The following is a 21892-nucleotide window of genomic DNA, read 5'->3' as shown; positions in this document are numbered from 1 at the left end:
GATTCTCTTTTTGCTAAACCCTAAAGCTATAAATCCATATTTGAGAAATAGGAGAGAAGAAATCCATAACGTAAACCCTTAGGTTCTTTCACAATGTATAGCAAAAACCCTTAGCCATAAATTCATATTTTAGAGATAAGAGAGAAAAACTCCATAACCTAAACCATTAGGTTCTTTTACAATATATAGCAAAAACCCTTAACCATAAATCCATATTTGAGAGATAGAAGAAAAGAACTTCATAACCTCAACTCTTAAGTTCTTTCATAATGTGGAAGAGAGATCAAACATGATAGAGATAAACCTTCTTAAAAGAGAGAGATAGAAAGATAAGGTGTAGAGATTTTTTGGTAGAGACAATCCATTTTTATAGGCTTCGAATAAGATTAAGCTTTCTTTCTTAAGAGAGAGATAAAAAGATAAGATGTAGAGATTTTTTTGGTAGAGACAATCTATTTTTATAGGTTTTGAATAAAATTAAGGTTTTTCTTTGGCTTGCCTCTTTTTGTGAGATTGAACATAGACCGTCGATTAAGGGTGACTTGTGGGGTGCGAGATTTGAGCCATCCATTCCATAGATGGGCCATCAACATTATGGAAGGTGCATGAACCATTATCCCCCTTTCCTAAACCATTTTCTCATCAATAGAAATTAAATAAATTAAATCTAATCAAAATGTTGTGCATACCATAAAATAGTACAAGTCTACTAAATCTTTTCACAAAATCATTCAAAGATATATCAAGTCAATATTTAATCAATATCTTCCAACCATATGGCCACATGCCATATCACCAAAAAAAAAAAATGAAAGAGAATAAGGGTGGGGCGTGCCACCGAAAGGAGGCACTCATGGGCCCCACCTTAAAAAATATGGCAGGCCCATGTGCACAATGGGCCCCCATGATATTTTTATATATTTAAAATTAATAAAAGGATTTTAAAATATTATTTGAATATTTACACAATTGTAAAATCAATATCTTTAATTTTATAAATCCAAAAATTATAAATAAAATATCTAGGAGTTCATAAAAATTCAAATAATAATCTTAAAGTAATTTCCATCATAAAAAAAACACGATTAAATTAATTTGATGGAAAAATGATCCATATGGTTTAGGAATCAACAATCATGGGGCACTCCATTTTCAACTGTAGACTACAGATCACACTTGTTTTATCAGACCGACCCAGTGTTTCCCAGGACCCACAGTCTAAGCAAGGGCTCATTAGCGGGTCACCATAGTCCGGCCGATGAGCCAAGGTATTGTAATTTCAGTCTGTGGATTTCAGGTCCTCCCTAGAGGCGAGTCAAGGTCACCTAGACCTGATGCGACCATAGCTCCTATAGTGCATAGGAGTATCTCTCGTACATGCATACGTTTCACCCTAAAAGTTGGATTTCTGGCTTTCTCGAACGATCTATCGATATTCATGTCGTGTGATGGCATATGGATGAGGCTTTGGCCCCCGTCTCTGTAGGCCATTATCACACACAAGGGTTACATAATCCCTCGGCTCACTCATCCTGGCATATTCTCTGATCTCATCAAGGGCTAACTCATCAACCCTCATCAGTTTGTTCTTCATGCCTATGTAACATGGGTTTTTCCCAACCGATTGGCCTAGATCGTTAAGCACAAATCGGTATCAGCAAACCATCGTTTGCTTAGTATGGTCCACGAGGGACCACACTCACACTGAGTTCATGTTCTACTATATCATTTCATTTTATAAGCACTCATAAGGCCTTTAAAGGCCACATAAACCCAAAATCTCTCACTTGGCCTTTGAATGCCTTATATTCTCTCTTTCTCATTTTCTCTCATTCCCATCCCAATTACAATATCTCTCAAACAGTTTTACTTATTCTCTCAATACATTAATCATCGGTTTCGCCATCAATCCTTTCACAAAAGGATTCATAAAGGCAACATATTTTCCTTTTTGCTGCTTGGATCTCATCCCAAAATTGGTCGTAGCTCATCTTTCACATCACATCGTGAATCATGGACCTGTTGTCGCAAAAGACCATCACGTACCCTCATCGCATGTGGTCGTATATTCATGGGCTCAAAAGAGTTCTTCAAATAAGCTGCTCTATTTTGTAGCCATACAACTAGTACAAAATATTTGGGTTCCATGGGTGAACAACATTATAGTCTGTTGTTACATTTGGCATACAAAATACTAGCAGGTGCTCCTACTGAAATATTTAGTTTATCTGGATCCCGATCTTTCTCAATCTCACCTCATTCTTCAAGTGATAAATACATGGTTTTATATGCTTAGAGTTCTTATGGAATCGTGGCTCCTTTGACACGCATATCGCCACCGTGTTGTCGTAGAAAATTCTTACTGCCTTACAACGTACGAGGTGAAAGTCAAGTCGATTAAGAAATTTCTTAATTCATATAGCATCCTCGATCAACAAACAACATGCCACATACTCTGCCTTTATGGTGGACAATTTCGTCACATTCTGTTGTTTTTTATTTCCAAGAAACTGCACCCCTTCCAAGCATAAACACATATCCAGATGTAGACTTCGCATCACCTGGATCTGTGAGATAGCTTGTACCTATATATATATATATCCAAGCAGCTAAAAAAAAAATAGGACTGTAGAAGCTCCCACTCAATTATTGCACATACAACATATACATTTTCAACATTATTATGCATATATCATGAGGTAGTATATCAAGTCTTATGTAATATGTAATTCAATACCCGTTGGTTTCACAATATGCAAAAACCTTCATGAACCATAAAGGTTCAACCACACTAGACATTTTGATAGTAAATTCATATAAACCAAGTTATCTAATCAACACACTATGTGTTAGGGAAGCCCAACATGATGACATTCCTACAACATTCCCTATGGTTCAAAGTCTTGGGTAATCGAGGATTCTAAATAACTAGAAACATAAGTCAAGGCACATAGGTATTTTAAAAAAAACGATGCATGATAGTTTTTCTCCCACTTTTATAAATACCTTCCAGACAAAATGTTTTTCTTTTTAATAAAAAAAAAAATTACTTGGTGTATATATATATATATATATATATATATATGCATTTACAAACAATAGTTATATAACAGTATGACAGTTTAAATGATTTTCATAAAGACTTAATGGACCTTGCAAAACTATGTGGTTTTCTCAAAACCATATTCATAGACTTAAGCTTTTCTCAAATCATCAAATTTAATTATAAAATACATATTTAGCCTTCATAAATCATTTTACCGCATTCACTTTTAATTTCATACCAAGTTAAGTTCATGGTCATAAAAACAAATCATATATATCATCTTATAATTTTATCCAAAATAAAGCACGACTAAATAATGTCTATTAAAGCATCGACAAAATATTTCCTTTTTGGCAATTATGGAGAATTTATTAAGAGATCATCATCACATGCAATACATCATATTATAGACATTATTGAAAGGATGGTCACTAAGACCAAGTTCCATCAGAACACTCCCTTTGTGCTTACATATTTGAATGAGCCACACCCATCTCTCGTGTTTTATCCTTAGGGCTCAAAGCCCTTGATCAAATCACATCTCCTTGTGTATCACTACCTTAAGTAGTTTATACTCAAGCACAAGGAGGTACAAAAACACAAGGTATTCAAAACCGAAACTTTCAAACTTGTTAGCACTTATCACTTAATGTCCATACATATTCATAAAACAATTAGCCAAAATATAACCAAAGCACATTAAACAAAGTTATTGAATCCTTTTTCCCTATATGACCTTACTATATAATGTGGGATAAATTTCATACCTCAAAACCATGTAGTGTGGTACCTGGGCTTTCTTGATTCATCGCTTTTATTTGCTGGCAAGTTTTTGTAATCTTGGAAGTGCACAACTGATGGAGAATATATTGGTCATTGGTTTCACATGTCACGAAGTGTCCATCTCTTCGGCACTTGGATTCTCTTGTCTTATGCCGTGAAGAAAATATCTTCTTCATCCCATTATTTATAATATCACAATTTCGATTCTTCCACTGACCTTTAGAATTTCTATGCTACCACCAAGTCTCTCTATATATCCCTTCATTTCGAAGAAACCAAGACGTTTTTATAGATATTGTGTTTCTTCTTCTTTCTGCTATTCCCAGATCGAATACTCTTTACATAGAGTGTCATATCCTGTCAACTCTATATTACCTCTCTCTGAAGTTTTATTATAATAAACTATACTCATAGCACACTATAAAAAAATTTTAAATGAGCCTCTCCAAAAAAAAAGGTCTTCATAATTAAGAATCCAAAGATGTGTCTTAACATGCCACATCTTTTAATTACTTATCTCCAAATTCTTTTGAGTATTGAAATAGACTCAAAAATATAAAATAATGCTCAGTCCCATTTCTAAATCATTCCATATAGTGAGTCTCCGTTTCAGTGATATTTAGGTCACAATACAATTTTCTCAACAGAAAATCAGATTGAGCACCTCTCAATAAAAAATTGTTTCTCTCAATTCTCAATGAATTTCTTCCTAAAATCTTTAATGTTGAAAATTAGACTCAAAACCAAATCATAACATCATAGTTTGAATCTCAAATAATATTTTTCTTTAAAGAAATAAATAAGTGACATTCATGTCACAAAATAAATCATACTACAGAATTCCATGATGAACACTATCTAGTAAAATTGTCTTTTCTCTCCACCATAATGGAGTTTCCCTTTAAACCAATTTTGTTTGAAATAATATTTTTTTTTTTTTTTTGTTCACCTCTTTCTTTTGGACAAAGTTCACTTACATGTGGTCTCTATTATAATAAGATAAATTTCAAAATAAAATCAACATAACAATAAAACCAAGATCTTAACAACTTGATATCATTGAAACAACGATGTACTATGTTTGAGAATAAAAGATAAGATTGCAAGAAACAAAAGGAAAAGTGTCGAAGATTACTTCAACCGGGCTTATTACACCCCACACCGAGTCACCACCATCCGATGGTGTGGGATCAACGGTCTAGCTTCAATCTCGAATCGAGAAAGTAAATTTCGTCCAAGCCACACCAATGGAACATGAACCCCTTTGATCACAAACTCAAACCCTATGTGAATTCTCTTAGAAACATAGTTTGAGAGAGATGAATTCTCTTTTTGCTAAACCCTAAAACCCTTTGCTATAAATTTATATTTGAAAGATACGAGAGCAGAATTCCATAACGTAAACCCTTAGGTTCTTTCACAATGTATAGCTCCATATTTGAAAGATAGGAGAGAATAACTCCATAACCTAAACCCTTAGGTTCTTTCACAATGTGGGAGAGAGAGATCAAACATGAGAGAGATAAACTTTCTTAAGAGAGAGAAATAGAAAGATAAGGTGTAGAGATTTTTTGGTAGAGACAATCCCTTTTTGTAAGCTTTGAATAAAATTAGGGTTTCTTTCTTGAGAGAGATATAGAAAGATAAGGTGTAGAGATTTTTTAGTAGAGACCATCCACTTTTATAGGCTTTTGAATAAAATTAGGATTTATTAGGGTTTTCTTTGGCTTGCTTCTTCTTGTGAGATTGAACATAGACCGTCGATCAAGGGTGACTTGTGGGGTGAGAGATCTGAGCCATCCATTCCATAGATGGGCCATCAACATTATAGAAGGTGCATGAACGATTATCCCCCGTTCCTAAACCATTTTCTCATCAATAAAAATTAAATAAATTAAATCTAATCAAAATATTCTGCATACCATAAAATAGTACAAGTCTACTCAATCTTTCAACAAAATCTTTCAAAGATATATCTAGTCAATAGTTAGTCAATATCTTCCAACCATATGGCCACATGTCATATCACAAAAAAAAAGAAGGAAAGAGAATAAGGGTGGGGCGTGCCACCCAAGAGAGGCACTCATGGGCCCCACCTTCTAAAAATATGGCGGGCCCATATGTACAATGGGCCTGCATAATATTTTTATATATTTAAAATTAATTAAAGGATTTTAAAATATTATTTGAATATTTAAATAATTGTAAATTCAATATCTTTATTTTTATAAATCCAAAAATTATAAATAAGATATCCAATGGTTCATAAAAATTCAAATAATAATCTTAAAATAATTTTCATTATAAAACAAATACAATTAAATTAATTTGATGGGAAAATGATCCATATGGTTTAGGAATCAATAATCATGGGGCACTCCACCTTCAACTATAGACTACAGACCACACTTGTTTTATCAGACCGACCTAGTGTTTCTTATGACCCACAGTCCAAGCAGGGGCTCATTAGCAAGTCACCAAAGTCCAGTCAATGAGCCAATGGATCATAATCCCAGTCTGTGGATTTTAGGTCCTCCCCTAGAGACGAGTTAAGGTCACCTAGACCTGATGCAACCATAGCTCCTATAGTGCATAGGGGTATCTCTCGCATATGCATACACTTCACCCTAAAAGTTGGATTTCTGGCTTTCTAGAACGATCTATCGATATTCATGTCGTGTGATGGCATATGGATGAGGCTTTGGCCCCCGTCTCTGTAGGCCACCATCACATACAAGGGTTATACAGTCCCTCGGCTCACTCATCCGGACATATTCTCCGACCTCATCAAGGGCTAACCCATAAACCGTCATTGGTTTATTCTTCATGCCCAAGTAACATGGATTTTTTCCAACCGACTGGCTTAGATCGTTAAACACAGATCGGTATTAGCAAATCATCGTTTGCTTAATATGGTCCACGAGGGATCACACTCCCACTGAGTTCATGTTACACTATATCATTTCATTTTACAAGCACTCATAAGACCTTTAAAGGCCACATGAACCAAACACTGCACCCAGACCTGATGAAGCTAACATGACACCCTCACCATGGCACCCTTTGCCCTAGCTTACACCACAAAGTTGTGTTTAAAGAAGTTCCATCAATCAAATAAAAATACCTTTGCTCGTGTGCTTAAAGAAGTTCCTTCAACCAAACAAAAATATCCCTGATCGTCTGATCTTTATCGGACATCTAAGAGCATTTGACTTTTAGTACCTTTCTCTTTTTTCTTTTACAAAATAATTTTGGCATGAAATTTGAATGGTTCCCCTTCTCACTAAGGTGCTCCTAACTAAAAAATAACAATAATTTCAATAATAAAAATGACACTTGTAGGGTTAATTTGGTCATTTTGTTTTCTAAAAAATATAATTTCTTAATGCTCGTAGGTAGTTGTGCAAACACCCGAAATTTTTTTAGCAACATGATTTACGAAAATAGATTAAAAACAAAATTATCTTAGCCACGACTATGACAGAAGCTATCCTAACCATCTATTTAGACCATATGGTTGACAATAAGATTAACATATATTTTACATGAGAGTGGGCCCGCATAGAAAGGTTTTCTTTAGAGAAAGGTTTTAAAAATGGGTGCGGTTTGTATAGAGCCAAGGCACTAAACAATCAAAGTAAAGCACACCTTTAGATAGTGTCAATAAATGTGATTTCAATACTAGAAATCATTGTGATAGTCTTAAAATATATTTTCACCTTTAATTATAAAATTTAAAGCTTCAAAACTAGTGTAGATCGAGCAGATATATGAAAACTTGAAAATCTTGAAAATTAACGGTCCAAAAATGCTTTACAAGATGCTCTATTTTCAACACTTGAAATCCATTTTTTTTCGTATGTTCATGCATCTTGATGTCGAGATGATTAATTTGATGATATTTGAGCATCAAAATAACCTAGTCCAATAAAATTTTTGAGGTGGACTCTAATTTGATTGTTTAGAGCCTCGGCTGTATAAAAACTTTTTTCTTTAAAAATTGCTAGAAGTAATCGATTCAAATGGAAACCAATGGGAGATTGGCCCAATTCCCCAATAGAAATCTGGCCAGTCGCCCCACTTTTTAGAAACCAAAAAGGAAATATTTTTATTTCTCCTTGTCCTGATTTGTTTATATCTTGTTGATATGTAATAACAATAAAGAAATTTTCCTATCAAAACCCAAAATCTAAGAAATCTCGAAATAACAATTCACCTTTTCTTTCCCTTATTTTTCAAACCCATTTCACCTTTCTATCGATATTTCCTTTAATTCTCCATCAAATCTTTTGAAAGTTGCTTTAAAATGATCATTTGGACCTATTTTTTGTTTTCATATCTCAATAGACCCAAAGATTCAAAATATATCTGCTAACCCCCAGACTAACTTTACCCACTTTTAACTTTTTTTTTAACCTAATAAATATAAAAAAGATATGTTCATTCTAAACTTTTCCTCTCTTTAGGTGATATATTCCCTCAAATATCTCTCTCTCTAACATTCATTCTCAGTCTCTCTAATGGTGGAGAGAGAGACACGAGGGAGAGAAAGTGGAAAAAGAGATAGAGAGTGATTTAGGAGAAAATCACGTAAAGAGAAAGAAAAGACGGTATTTAGAAAGGATATGTCTTTCTTATATTTGTTTGGGGCAAAACATAGATTTAAAGGAGATAAAGTTAGGTTAAGGGGTTAAAAGATATAAAACTTAGAATTTTTATGATTCAATATATGTTTTGAAACCTTAGGTCTATTGAGATATAAAACTTAAAAATGGGGGGTATAGAGATATTTTCCCTAACATAATTTGTTGGATCAGAGCCCTTAGGTGGAGAGATCTAGTTATAACATATTTGTTCACCTGGAATAAAAAATCCTCGATATTTCTCACTCAAATTCCAATAGGTTTGTTCAAATTTGTTGCGAAATGTTTATAAGATTTTGACTTGCAAAAGCCTTGGTAATATTTTTTTGAATCGAAATAAAAATTATCCAAGATCCATGTTTTTTTGCTATTGTCTGTCATTTTCTTAAAATATTTTTATTTTAACTCTTTTTTTTTTATTGAAAGATCCTAATTAGACAATGTAGAATATTTGGTTTTGATTTTATCACTTTATGTGTTTTTTTTTTCTCTATTTTTTTTTTCTTTTAAAAAATAAATGAGTCAGACAAGTCGTCGAGATAAGTTCGGGAGATGATTGGGACGTGGTACATAGCTTTTTCACTTAAGCAAGACAAATTCTAAACGACGTGGTACATAGCTTTTTCACTTAAGCAAAACAGATTCTAAACACTGCTTTAGAGTAGTATTATCAAGATCGGACCGGCAACCAAACTGATGTCAATCAAACCTGTTTGACTGAATATTGAAAATATGAAAAAAAAAAAAAAGAATAATAGTTTAAAATATAGTACTGGCAACCAAACTAATGTCAATCAAACCTGTTTGACTAAATATTGAAAATATGAAAAAAAAAAAGAAAAGAATAATAGTTTAAAAATATGTACTACGTACTTTTTTTTGGCTGTCCAAAAAGTTGAAATCGACCAATCGAATCGGCTGAAACTAAACTCGTCAATTGCTGGTTTTGACCCTTTTTACCAAAACCATTTTTTAACCTATGTCATACCAACCAAGGCACCGGTTCGACCACTTATCTAATCCATTCTTGATGGCTACTAGAAAGAGAGAAGCATGTGCTTATTTATTTTTGCCTATGGATTTAGGATTATGTTAGAGAAGAAAAGGCTTGGCCTCAAACCTTTCACGTTCGAAATTGAGTGGCTTGACAAAAAAAGAAGCGGTAGATATCATAAATCAAACCAAAACAAGTGCTTAGTCCAATGGAATAGAAAAAGCCAGTACAATGTGAAGTTTAAGATAAAGAACTTCATGAGGAGAAATTTAGAGCTTGATTGCATCAAGGATGATAATTTCAACCTTAATAAAGTGCATTGAGAGAATCATGTGAAGTTTAAGATAAAGAACTTCATGAGGAGAAATTTAGAGCTTGATTGCATCAAGGATGATAATTTCAACCTTAATAAAGTGCATTGAGAGAATCATCATTCAAAACTCTCTCCATGAGAAGAGATTTACTAGAGGCGGAGTCAAGAGCAAAATAACTCAAATATGGAAATCTAAATACAAAATTGAGATTTATTAGAGGGGGAGGTCAAGAGTAAAATAATTTAAATATAAAAATCTAAATATAAAATTCTTCCATGCTACGGCATATACAAAAAGAACAAATAATTTAGCTGATATTTATACTTTCGGGTGAAAGCATATACAAAAAGAACAAATAATTTAGCTGATATTTGTACTTTGGGGTGAAAGAAGATGATCAAGAAGGTACAGAGAATGCTTCTGAGCGATTCATCCAATAAGCATTTTCGAGTGAGAAGCTCCTTTCTTGTAACCTTTCTAATGTGCCTTCGAAAGTTTTGCACCAAGAGAAAGTTGAAGAGTAAGAAGCGCAAGCGGGTGAGGAGATAGTTATCATTAAGGCAATTAACTCAACAACTAAGAGAAATCGGTCCTCTCGTGTCTCCATGACATTAGGCCCATTTCTCTTCTTACTTGAGATCATCTATGGAACTGATCAGAAATGGTATTTTAATGACATCATTGCTAAATTCTGGCAAAGGGATTGAGGAGGGTCGTTCTTTTGATTGTTTTGATTATCTCATATCTCGATGACATTATACAATCATTAATAAACAACACAAATTATCCAAAAAGAATAATCGAACATCAATTTTTTATGAAACCAAGTGAAAATAATTTAAGGTTTTCTTTTTCCTTCTTTTTCTTCAGTTGTTTTCCAAATGTTTACTGCATTTATTGAGTTTTCTGATAGATTTTTTTTTAAGACAAAAAGCGAATCCTAAGTGCCATTTTCAATTTTCAGATTCAAAAAAGGTGAAAGAAAGCACCAAATAACACTGCATCCGCTCAAACAATGCAGATCCATTATGAAAGTGGTGAAAAAGCCAGAGATTCTCCATGCCCAACTCATAGTAAATGGCCTAAACGATTCATGGTCTCTTTTAAGCCAGATCGAATTCAACTCCATTATCAGAGCTTACTCAAGAAGAAAACCCATTTATGCCATCCTCTTCTTCCGTGAAATGATCAGAAATGGAGTTTTACCTAACAAATTCACTTACCCATTTGCCCTCAAGGCCTGCGCTCTCCTCAAAGCCTTGAATGAGGGCAAAATGGTTCATTGTCGCATAGCCAAGACCTCAAAACAGTATGATATCCATGCTCAGGGATCTCTGGTTCATATGTATGCAAAATGTGGATCAATGAGCTCTGCAAAATTGGTCTTTGAACTGATTCCTGTGAAGAATTTGATGGCCTATAATCAAATACTTGATGGGTATATAAAACTTGGCTTTTTAGAGGAAGCCTGTAAGCTGTTCGATGAAATGGTAGAGAGAGATGGGTTCTCATGGAATGCGATGATTGAGGGCTATGCAAAAATGGGGGACATGGTATCTGCCCAAAGGTTCTTTGACGAGAGCCCGATAAAAGATGAAATCTCTTTTGGCATTTTGGTCAATTGGTATGCCAAATGGGGCGATCTCAAAGAGGCTCGCCAAGTTTTTGACATGATTCAAGAGAGAGAAAACCCGATAGCTTGGAACTCCTTGATTGCTGGTTATTTGAAAAATGGCGAAATTGACGAGGCGCTGTGGCTTTTTACCCAAATGGGTTGCAAGAATTCAATCACATGGAACATTATGCTCAATGGATATTCAAAATATAGTGATATTGAAAATGCTCAAACTTGTTTTGAAGAAATGCCAGAGAGAGATTTGGTCTCGTATAATTCGATGATTTTTGCTTATATGAATGCTGGTTTTCATGAAAGTGCAGCTCAATTATTTGAATCAATGCCCAAAAAAGATGTGATTTCATGGAATATCATGATTGGGGGGTATAGAAGGAATAACAGAAATGTTGAGGCAGTTGGGCTTTTTAGACAAATGCTTGTAGAGAGAAAAAGTCCTGATGAATCCACAATTTGTACGGTGCTCTCTGCAATATCTGACATGGGTAGTTTGGCGCAAGGCCAGTGGATCCATGGCTACATAGAAAGAGAGAATATTTCCATTGAGTGGGTGGTTGGAGCTGCTCTCATAGACATGTATTGCAAGTGTGGCAGTGTGGAGGTTGCTCTGAAAGTGTTTCTTTCTCTCTCTAGAAAGAGCTTGGATCACTACAATTCAATCATAGGAGGCTTGGCATCACATGGACATGGGCAAACAGCACTTGAATTGTTTCTAAAGATGGAGAGAGAAGGGGTGAAACCCGACAATTTGACCTTCATTAGTGTTTTGAGCGCTTGTAGCCATTCGGGGCTAGTGAGAGAAGGCTATATATGTTTCGAGATGATGAGAGAGAAGCACCAAATCGAACCCAAAATTGAACATTATGGGTGCATGGTTGATCTTCTCAGTAGAGCTGGTCTACTAAAGAAAGCCACAGAAATGGTGCTGGCCATGCCCTTGAAGCCAAATGAATATATATGGAGAGCTCTACTTTGGGGTTGCGTTAACTATGGGGATATCACAATTGCAGAGCTTGCAGCAAAGGAACTGATAGAATTGGAGCCTTATGAAAGTAGCTCTTATGTTCTGCTTTCAAATATATATGGGGCGACTGGGAGGTGGAGAGAGAAAGAAGAAATTCGAGAGAGAATGAGAGAGAGAGGAGTGAGAAAGGTGCCGGGCTGCAGCTCAATCGAAATATACGGGGTCAGGCACGAGTTTGTTGTTGGGGATATGTCGAACGTGCAGTTTAGAGAGATGCAGGTTGTATTGGAGGGGTTGAAGCATGGACTGGTTTGGGAAGGTCATGAATAGGAGAGAAGGTTGCATTTGTTCGACATTGATGAGTAGTGGAGTATGGTTTGGTGAGAGAGAGGTGGGGTGGGGATACATTGTTTCTGATGCAGAGGAGAACCACCAAATGAGATTACATCCATGACATGGTGGCAGAGTTCTAGAGAGAGAATGATGGTTTAAGGACTTGAAGGTAAGAATTGTAGAGAGATTGCTGGTATGGAAGAGAATAGTGAGTTTGGCTCCAATTCAATTGCTTTGAAGCAAATTGGGTATAGAAGAGGACCACGAAACTGATTCTACTTACAATGAAGTTGAGGAAGAGTTCCAGGGAGAGAAGGGGAAACAAGAAATTCTAGAGAGAGAGAGAGAGAGTGTTAGTGATCATGGGCCCCAAGGAGTAGGGATGCTTGCGTTGATAGTAATGGGCAGTTTGGTCATTGTTTTTAAAATCTATCAAACGGTTGATTTTGTCTACACTTCCAAACTAGTGGCCTTGCTTACTCATTCCCCCATCGTTGCACCAAGGTGCCCCCCCTCTCTCTCTCTCTCTCACGCACACATTGCCGTTTCTTTCTTTGTTTTCTGGAAGACTTCTCTCTCTCACACACACAGAGTGCCGTTTCTTTCTTTGTGGTCTGGATTCTCTGGAATACTACCACATTGACCCTGTGTTTGTGTGGAGTCTATGCTCTCCTCTCTCTAAAGTTAAAACTAATTTACACGCATAACTTTCTGTCTCTCAGTTTGGTCTCTCTTTCTCTTCACCCAAACCTGATCCATAATGCTTCTCTCTGTCTAAGTGGGGTCTATACTCTACCCCATCCCCCCTTACTCTCTCCTTTTTTCTTTTTTTTTTTGACAAATCCTTCCTCTCTCCACCCCAACCATGGCGGCCTCGGAATTCACAGCCATTCTCACTCCTCGACCCCAAATTCCACCTCCCTTCAACTCCAGAAAATACCCCTCAGCCCGAATTCCTCTTTGTCTTGTCCCCCACAAATCCTTCATCACGAAACGCTATCCCCCGTCAATTCATCTCTCCATAAAATGCGATGCAACAGAGGCTTCAGTTGTATCAGATGAAGAAGAGAAGCAGTCTGATTCCAATGGTGTGAATTGGGTTCCTGTGGTCCCTTTGGCTGCTCTGCCAAAGGGAGAAAGGCGTGTGATTATACAGAGTGGAGAGACCATTTTGCTGTTATGGTACAAAGATGACGTCTTAGCCATCGAGAATAGGTCTCCGGCGGAAGGGGCCTACAGTGAAGGCCTTCTGAATGCTAAGCTCACACAGGTCTTCTCTCTCTCTCTCTCTCTCTCTCTCTCTCTCTCTCTCTCTCTCTCTCTCTCTCTCTCTCTCTCTCTCTCTCTCTCTCTCTCTCATTAGGTAGAATAATGGATTCCCTAGAAAGTAAAAAAAAGAAAAGAAAAAGGAAAAAGAAACAGTTTGCTGAAAATTTGGTGATATTTTGTTTCAGCAGTTTAGTATTTCACTGGATGTTGGATGGGAGTCGAGATAGAAGTATTTCACTGAAATTTTTCCCAAAACATAGATTACATTGGGTTTTGTCAGGTCTGAAGTTTGCCGAAAATAAGGTGAAAGTTGGGATCGCTTTAATGGAAGATATTTTTATTGGACCCTTCTTGGTGGTGAAAATAATGCCAATACTTAGGATCAAAATCTGGCAACAATAAGAATCTCATTTTATTAATTGCACTGAAATCGCTAGATTTCTTCTCTTTTTTTGGCAGATTTGGTGAAAATTTTCCAAAATTTGGCCCAAACCTCCCAGGAAATGAGGAATAGTTGGTAGAATGAATTGGTTAAAGTTCAATGAACTCAGGCTGAAATTTGGCTTGGCCTAGAATTATGAAGATGGGGAATTTGCCTGAAATGTACCATAAATTTGGGCTGTGATGTTGCTCAAGTAGTCCAGAAATTTGGTCTATTAGGAAAGTGGAATTCTGAAATTTAGATGATTTTTTTGCTTCATTTTTGTTCTCTTTACAATTGAACTTTTTCTTTGGATATCTCAACGATATCATCCTCGACACGAGCATGCATTTGGAGACCACTGATAATTTATTATGCTATTAAATGTTCATGCTTGAAGATAATAACAGTAGGCTTCTCAAGACTTGAAGTTTATTAAACTTGTGGTAAGGTCCATTTATATTTCTTCCTGATGCTTTCTATATATGAATGCTTGCGCCATATGTAGATGGAAAACATTCCTAGATCACTGAATTGGCGATAGATAATGCATATTCACAGTTGGTGCTTTAGTGCCGGTCTGGATATATTCACATTTTGCTCCATATTCTTGTGTAAATAGTATTAAAAGAACCCTTTTCTTGTGTGTTTTAAAACCAATTATTTGCTTAATTTTTGGAAGGAGATAAAACCTTAGGCATGATTTCATGCCTTTTGCAGTTCTTCAATCCTAGCAATCCTCCATCAAATCCTTAAAACCTACATTTTCTCTCAAGATTTTTAGGAACTGCCTCTTTACCATATTCTTCAATCTTAGCCATCCTCCACGAAATCCTTACAACGTACACTTGCTCTTTCCCCTACTTCTCACTTCGTGCGACTAAAATTTCCTCAAGCAATATGTGTCACAAAGATATTGATACTTTTTTGCTTAAAGTAGCACTTGAGACAATTGGCTGACATTCTATGTGTTTATAGAAGTGTTCAAAGACTCAGCCGTGTCGACTTCAAGTCAGCCAATTTACTTGGCCTTGGCAGGGTGCCGAGGCGAATTTGGTGTACTAACTAAAAAGTGATATTATTTCTATATAATTTTATTACTAAATCGCTAAGAGATGATGTATAAATATATTTCTATATAATTTTTATGTTTTTTATGATTATTTATGAATTTTTCTGGTTATATGCCGTATTTTTCTATTTTTCCTTTTTTTTTTATTTTTTCTGAATTGTTTCAAACTATAAATGAATTTTTTTTCATATTCCCTCTTCTATACTTTTTTTTTTTTTTTTTTTCCATTTTTATGGACTTTAAATGCTTACCATAGCTTCAGTTGCTTTTTACTGATTTTTTTAGCAAATTTTATATATTTTATTTCTCTATTTTTTACCCTTCTTGGGCTCCTACATGACTCAGGCGCATACACTCCGACTTGCCCGAGTTACTCAGATTGGGCAGGGGCTGATTCCTGAGCCCATGCTGAGTAATTGAGCATTGGTTTATTGAATTACCAAGGTTATAATTTGGTTTTTTAAATGTTCGTCCGGAGTTCTACTATGGTCACCATAACAGACTGGTATAAATTTCCAACTGCAATGAAAAATGCTTCCACTTTTCACAGTACAAGCAGTTGAATCAAACCCTACATGAGACAGAACAATTAAGAAGCATTAAAATCATGTTGCTACTAATTATCTAGTGGGTTGATGCAATACCATAAGACTTTGCAAGGAAGACATTACAAAATATTCAAGAACGACATTTTCCAATTTTCAGAAAAAGAAATTGGACTTTCAAAACTGCTAGTTCTTAAAGGAGTCGATGAGCTTTCCAGAGAGAGTGAGAGAAAGGAAACAAATAGGATGACATGATGCAAGGAAAAAATAGGAGAGAGAACTAAATTGAAACAAACCTCCCTAGGAGGTTAAATCATATGTGCTCAACGCCCTGTTTGTCAACATGATTGTAGATTCCTTGTGTTACTTGACTTGAGCACAGTGGGAACTTAAAACAATTTTGTTTGTAAAATAAGGAAAATATAATTTAGAAGAACAAGCCCTTGGAAAGCAAAGAGAGCCTGATGAAGGGGCTGTCCACTAAACATACTTCTTAAACTGCCGATAAGCTTCAACAGAACTCCCTTAGATCTCTGGAACAATACCAATGGTAGTCCTAAGTTCTTTGATTATCTAAACTTTTTGTTCGAGATCTTTTAGGGATCAAGCTGGAAGAGCGACTCAATAAGGAACTTTTAAATGGATGACAGCATGAAGGAAAGAGCATGTATGGCAAGGCCTACTACAGCTGCATTGTTCCTAAAACTGCTTTAGAGCCATGAGATCTCTACCTATCTGTCTAGGTATTGGAGAAAATGACAACATGCTGGCCTAAAATGCATAGATATGGACATAATACATGGAGCTGGGATATCAAAAAAATCCAGGCCAGGCATACAAAGTATGAGTTTGCTTATATGGTACCTAAATTATGATATATAGCTATAGAGTTATGATATATCTTTATGGTTCTTTATTTTGTTAGTACCTTGCCTGCTTTATATTTGAGTATCATGTTGTATGCTCTAGCTATAGATATTAAAATATTCAAATTATATCATGCTGTATAGACGTATCATAAATTTTGATTAATCACATCAAAATCCATAATTTTATTTATTCGTATTGTATATCATATACTATAGGTATCATGGGAAGTTTGGTTAACACTTGTATGTTTAGCATGTTATGTAACATCGTATCTTAGATGATGTCCCTTGAACTTTTAATTAGCTACCAACTCTTCTGCACTCACACTTAGAAACAATGTCTTTAGTGCCGGACCAGCCAATGACTTGTCAAAGATCTTGTCCAGTTCGACCTATCCAGTCAAAAGTGGTCTGACCACTAGTGGAACTGATTGGACCAATTTCAAATAGTAAGAAAATATTATATATATATATATATATATATATATATATATATATATATATATATATATATATATATATATATATATATATATATATATATATATATGTGTGTGTGTGTGTGTGTATGTGTGTGTGTGTGTGTGTGTGTGTATGTGTTATATAAGAAGATGCTTGGGTGAGCCCACTAGCTCACAAGAAAAAATGAGCCCAACATCCAAATTGAATCTGGACCGATCTGACGATCACAGATGTCCGGTAGTGTTTGAATTTTAATTTTTTTTACAAATCCAAATCACTTGAAATTTGGAGCGTGTGTTCTTCTCATCAAGCCGCACCTAATAAAAATATAAAAAAAATAATTTGCAATGCTTATGGGCGAGACTAGCAATGCTTATGGGTGAAAATAAATAGTGTTTTTGCCCATAAAAATAATAATAAATAAATAAAATAAAATTATATATATATATATATATATGGAAGAGACTAGCAATGCTTATGGGCAAAAATAAATAGTGTTTTCGCCCATAGGCTCATCACCGTCCAAAAAAATCAAATGACGTGCATTTTTTGACCGCCACGGACCTAGCATGTCCATGGCGGTACCTTCACGGATATGCTAGGTTCGTGACGGTATAAAATTCACGTGAAACCGCAACAGATGGCGAGTTGTCTGTTGTGGGTCCGTTCAATGAACTGCCACGGACATAGCAAGTCCGTGGCGATGACGAAACACTGCAGCACTTCGATTATAGGCTTGTTTTAGGTTTTTTCATATATATATATATATATATATATATATATATATATATATATATATATTACAAAAAGTCTACCTAATCTTGTTTGTTGGTCCAACTGATCAAGCATTGGTTTAGATCAATTTTTCACCAAATCTAGCTTTTTCTTGGACCAAACTGGCCAAGGCACCAGTCTTGGTAACACTTCTTAGAAATGTTTACATTTTTATGGGTGATATGGTCAAATGTGTCTTTGTAGGATATGAAAACAAACAAACCCCAAAACAACCAGAGAAGACAACACAATGACGAAACAAATTCGAAATCTCTTTATTCGAGAAGAATTCTAAATGCTACTGAAGAGACATTTGTTTCATTTACATCCACCAACTCATTTAGGCAAGCAAGAACCCCCTTGATCGGTCATTCCAAGTTAAAGGAAGTGTACTCAGAATAATACCGCTGAGCCGTTGTGCCTCACCCTTGAGATATATGATGGATGAGTTTTCATTGTAGTTACTCTAAGAACAATGATTTGTGCTGCTTGGGGGTTTGCTTTGTGCTTCACCATGTTCAAAATATGAAGGATCCCCTCTCATTGATCAGAATGGTTTTATAGACTCTGGGAAGTGAAAAGTTAAGTTTGTTGATGTTGTTATGATCGTGGGCCATTCATCTTCCAAGTTGATGGTTGATGATGGAATGAAACATATTCGGTTGTTTAAGGAGGGAAAGAGGGAGCAAGAAATTTTCAATTATTAGTTCAAGAGGTGCGAATTAGTTCAAGTGGAAGGCTAAAAAAGCGTAAGGAGTAGGCCCAAAGAACGAGGTTGGAAGTAGTGAGAAACGATATAGGGACTTATGGCTTCACTAAGGGTATGGTCCTTAATAGAGTAGAATGGCAGTCCGGAATTCGTGTAGCTGACCCCAATTAGTTGAGAAAAGGCTTTGACGATGATGATGAAGTTTATGGTAGGAGTTACCTATTGAGGTGCACAAGTTCATTGGAAAGAAGATGAAAGATTGTTCCGTTAGCTACTTTGGGAAGTAAATTTTCTTGCCAACCAAGAAACTATCTTTGACTCTTTTTTATCCCATTCCTTGTTATGAGGATAGCTATGCAAGGAACAAGAGAAAAGGGTGGCTCCTAGGAAAATAAAATGCATAGGAATGTGAAATGTTGGAGGGATTGGGTAGATTTGGGCCTTCTTTGATTTTAATACAATATTGAACATATTGGTGAAAAGCATGGTTTACAAATTGCTGAATTTGATCCCGAGTGTGTGTAGAGAGTTCTGGACTGGATGGATGAGAGACCAATTTTTGTTGAAACTAGTCAAAACTGGATAGTTTGGGCGAATCTCCATATTAGTGGTTTCTAACCCAGGCACGAGGGTGGTGTCAAATATTGCCTGGGTTGTGTCAAATATAGTTGGACGAAAACATATCAAGATTTTCATTACTGAATTTCCTCGACACTAAATTAGGTAAGATCTTTTGTAACTTTCTAAAGCCTGGTAGGGATGAATCGAATTTCCAATTTTACTAATAAAATAGGACTGAATTTCTTCTAAGTTGGTAGGGTGAATTTTGAACTATTGCTTTTTGGTGTAGTTCTCAACCTCATTCATAATAAGATCTACTAGTGAATGCAGGCTTTTAAACTTTTGATGTTCTTTGCATGGATGAAATTTCTCTCCTGAGACCCAATTGCTTGACTGTGAAATGCCTGTCTGTATATGTAATATGGACATTAATATAAAGAGTAGTGCCACAGTTCTTTTGTTGTTTTCATAATCTGAATATTGGTAGTAAGAACTCTTGTTAATGCCTATGTTATTACAGTGGTTAATTAGAGATGGAACTCATCTTTTAAGTTTACCTGTTATTTGAAATTTCGATAATAGATTTATTTAATGTTGCTTGATATGTTGGTCATGAACATTGTGAATTCGTGTGCAGTTTTGACTTGTCGTTCACAATTTCAGTTATAAATATGGTGAACTCTGTGTAGGATGGATGCATAGTTTGCCCCTCAACAGATAGCACGTTCGATTTAAGGACTGGGACAATTAAGGAATGGTACCCAAATAACCCAGTTCTCAGAGTTCTCACTCCACCTCTTCGAACACTCCTTGTTTATCCCGTGAAAACAGACTCAGAGAACATATACATAAGCATGAAAGGAGGGGTGAGATCAAGAGGCTCTGCAGAGATAGTTTTCAGTGGGAAAGCTCAACCTGGTGTCACTGCATCTGATGTCAATGTGGATGAGGTAATACTTGTGCGGCTTAATTTTTCTCTCTTTACTGTTATGGATACATAGTGCATCAGATATGTGTCTGGATGAGGTATTCTTTTCTTGTGTTCTCTCTCTCTCACTCTCTCTCTCTCTCTGCATAACTTTTTTCTTGCAGCAGCAGAACTTTGTGTTCTTTTTTGTTTTTTTTTTATATAGCGATTAAGTGATTTTTGTATTTGGGTTTGAAAGTATGAGGATTTCGCATGGTGAATCCGATCCTAACATGGATGGCACTTGGCATGAACTTACTTTCTTCCAAAGTGATCTTCTCTCACATAGGAAATCATAGAAAACCTTTCATCCTCTCTCTATGTACTTTTATGTTCTCTCTACTTAGTAGACCTCTTTCTCTCCTCGCTCTCTCTACATATACAGCAGCCCCCCCCCTCCCTTTCTCTCTACTTTATGTTCTTTCTACTTAAAAGACCTCTGTCTCCTCTCCCAATCTCTCTACATAGACAGCCTCTCTGGGAGAGACTCCAGCTAGAATTCCATGACTGTTAATACAAAGATTGATGGATATGCAGGTGAGAATGGTGGTTGATGAAGGGTTGGAGGGGTTTGGTTTCACAACTAAGAATGAGTTGATCAATGGAAAGGCTGCTGTTATTGGGTTTCTCTTGCTTCTTGATTTTGAGTTGTTGACTGGGAAAGGACTCCTCAGGGGCACAGGCTTCTTGGACTTTCTTTATGCTGCATCAAAGGCATTTAGCTCCTCATAACCCATTTTCTTTTTAATTTTTCTGTTTTACTTTTTATTTTTTATATATATTTTAAGGTTCTTCTCTATATAGATTTCAGCAAGTGTAAAGATGTACATTCATTGCTTGTAATTATTTGAGTCGTGTTTGAAAATTCGGCCACCCAGCCGCTTAGGTGGCCAAACGCCTGAAACGCCTAGGTGAAGCACCAAGGAGGCTTGCGTCTAGGCGGGCAAGGCACCACCTAGGCGCTATAGCGACGGTGCCGCCTCGATGCAGGTTGCTGAGAGCAGAAAAATGCCCTCTGCTACAGTTAAAATAGTAATTCCCTCCCCCTTTCCCCCCTCCAAAAAAAAAAGGGGAGGGTAAAGGGTTTTGGGGGACATTCTAAACCCCCAAAACTAAATCCGTGCTATCTAGAGAGACAAAAACTCCTCAAAACCTTCTATTTTGTGATTTATTGAAAGATCGATAAATTTTCGATTTTTTCCGAAATCAAAGGCAATGCTTCATGGCAGTTTTGAAGCTTCTAGTGGTCAATAGTAAGGACTTTTGGCTATCGAATAGATGCGGTTTGAGCCGATATCGTTTTCATTTTGATATTTTTAGAGCATTATACTATTATGATACTTGAATAAGGGTTTTACTTTTCTTATGCTACAGCAAATTATGTTTTGAATTATTTGACTATTTTTTTAAACTTTTTTCCATATATGATATATTTGTATGTATGTTTGTAGTTGAAAATTTGAATTTTTTTTTTTATGATTAATTGATTATTAACTTGTTTGGATGATAAAATTGGTCTTATATCGAATTCTT

The 21892-nt window shown here is 35.8% G+C and overlaps 2 protein-coding genes across 2 annotated transcripts; both read left to right on the top strand.

Annotated features, from left to right (window-relative positions):
• Positions 1-10808: 10808 nt before the first annotated feature.
• LOC105420159 (pentatricopeptide repeat-containing protein At2g45350, chloroplastic) lies at positions 10809-12983 on the top strand. The gene is made up of 2 exons (XM_088850644.1): positions 10809-12511; positions 12893-12983. The coding sequence occupies exons 1-2, from the start codon at positions 10809-10811 to the stop codon at positions 12981-12983; spliced, it is 1794 nt and encodes a 597-aa protein (XP_088706770.1).
• A 257-nt stretch (positions 12984-13240) lies between these two features.
• On the top strand, positions 13241-21224 carry LOC18427695 (Rieske (2Fe-2S) domain-containing protein). Its single transcript, XM_006836744.4, has 3 exons — positions 13241-13980; positions 20082-20342; positions 20897-21224. The coding sequence occupies exons 1-3, from the start codon at positions 13576-13578 to the stop codon at positions 21089-21091; spliced, it is 861 nt and encodes a 286-aa protein (XP_006836807.2). The 5' UTR covers positions 13241-13575; the 3' UTR covers positions 21092-21224.
• The last annotated feature ends 668 nt before the right edge of the window (positions 21225-21892 follow it).

The sequence above is a fragment of the Amborella trichopoda genome, chromosome 11, assembly GCF_054954075.1.
Source record: "Amborella trichopoda isolate Santa Cruz 75 chromosome 11, AtrichopodaSantaCruz75HAP2 v2.0, whole genome shotgun sequence".
Classification (NCBI taxonomy): Eukaryota; Viridiplantae; Streptophyta; class Magnoliopsida; order Amborellales; family Amborellaceae; genus Amborella; species Amborella trichopoda.
The sequence above is the reverse complement of the archived record's forward strand: the minus strand, read 5'-3'. Positions and strand labels throughout refer to the sequence as shown.

Excerpts from the sequence above, each read along its gene's own strand:
- LOC18427695 (XM_006836744.4), top strand. The coding sequence starts at position 13,576 with ATGGCGGCCTCGGAATTCACAGCCATTCTCACTCCTCGACCCCAAATT. Across the intron at positions 13,981-20,081 it reads TGAATGCTAAGCTCACACAG|GATGGATGCATAGTTTGCCC; the intron begins GTCTTCTCTCTC and ends AACTCTGTGTAG. Across the intron at positions 20,343-20,896 it reads CTGATGTCAATGTGGATGAG|GTGAGAATGGTGGTTGATGA; the intron begins GTAATACTTGTG and ends ATGGATATGCAG.
- LOC105420159 (XM_088850644.1), top strand. The coding sequence starts at position 10,809 with ATGAAAGTGGTGAAAAAGCCAGAGATTCTCCATGCCCAACTCATAGTA. Across the intron at positions 12,512-12,892 it reads ATATATGGGGCGACTGGGAG|AGAGATTGCTGGTATGGAAG; the intron begins GTGGAGAGAGAA and ends TAAGAATTGTAG.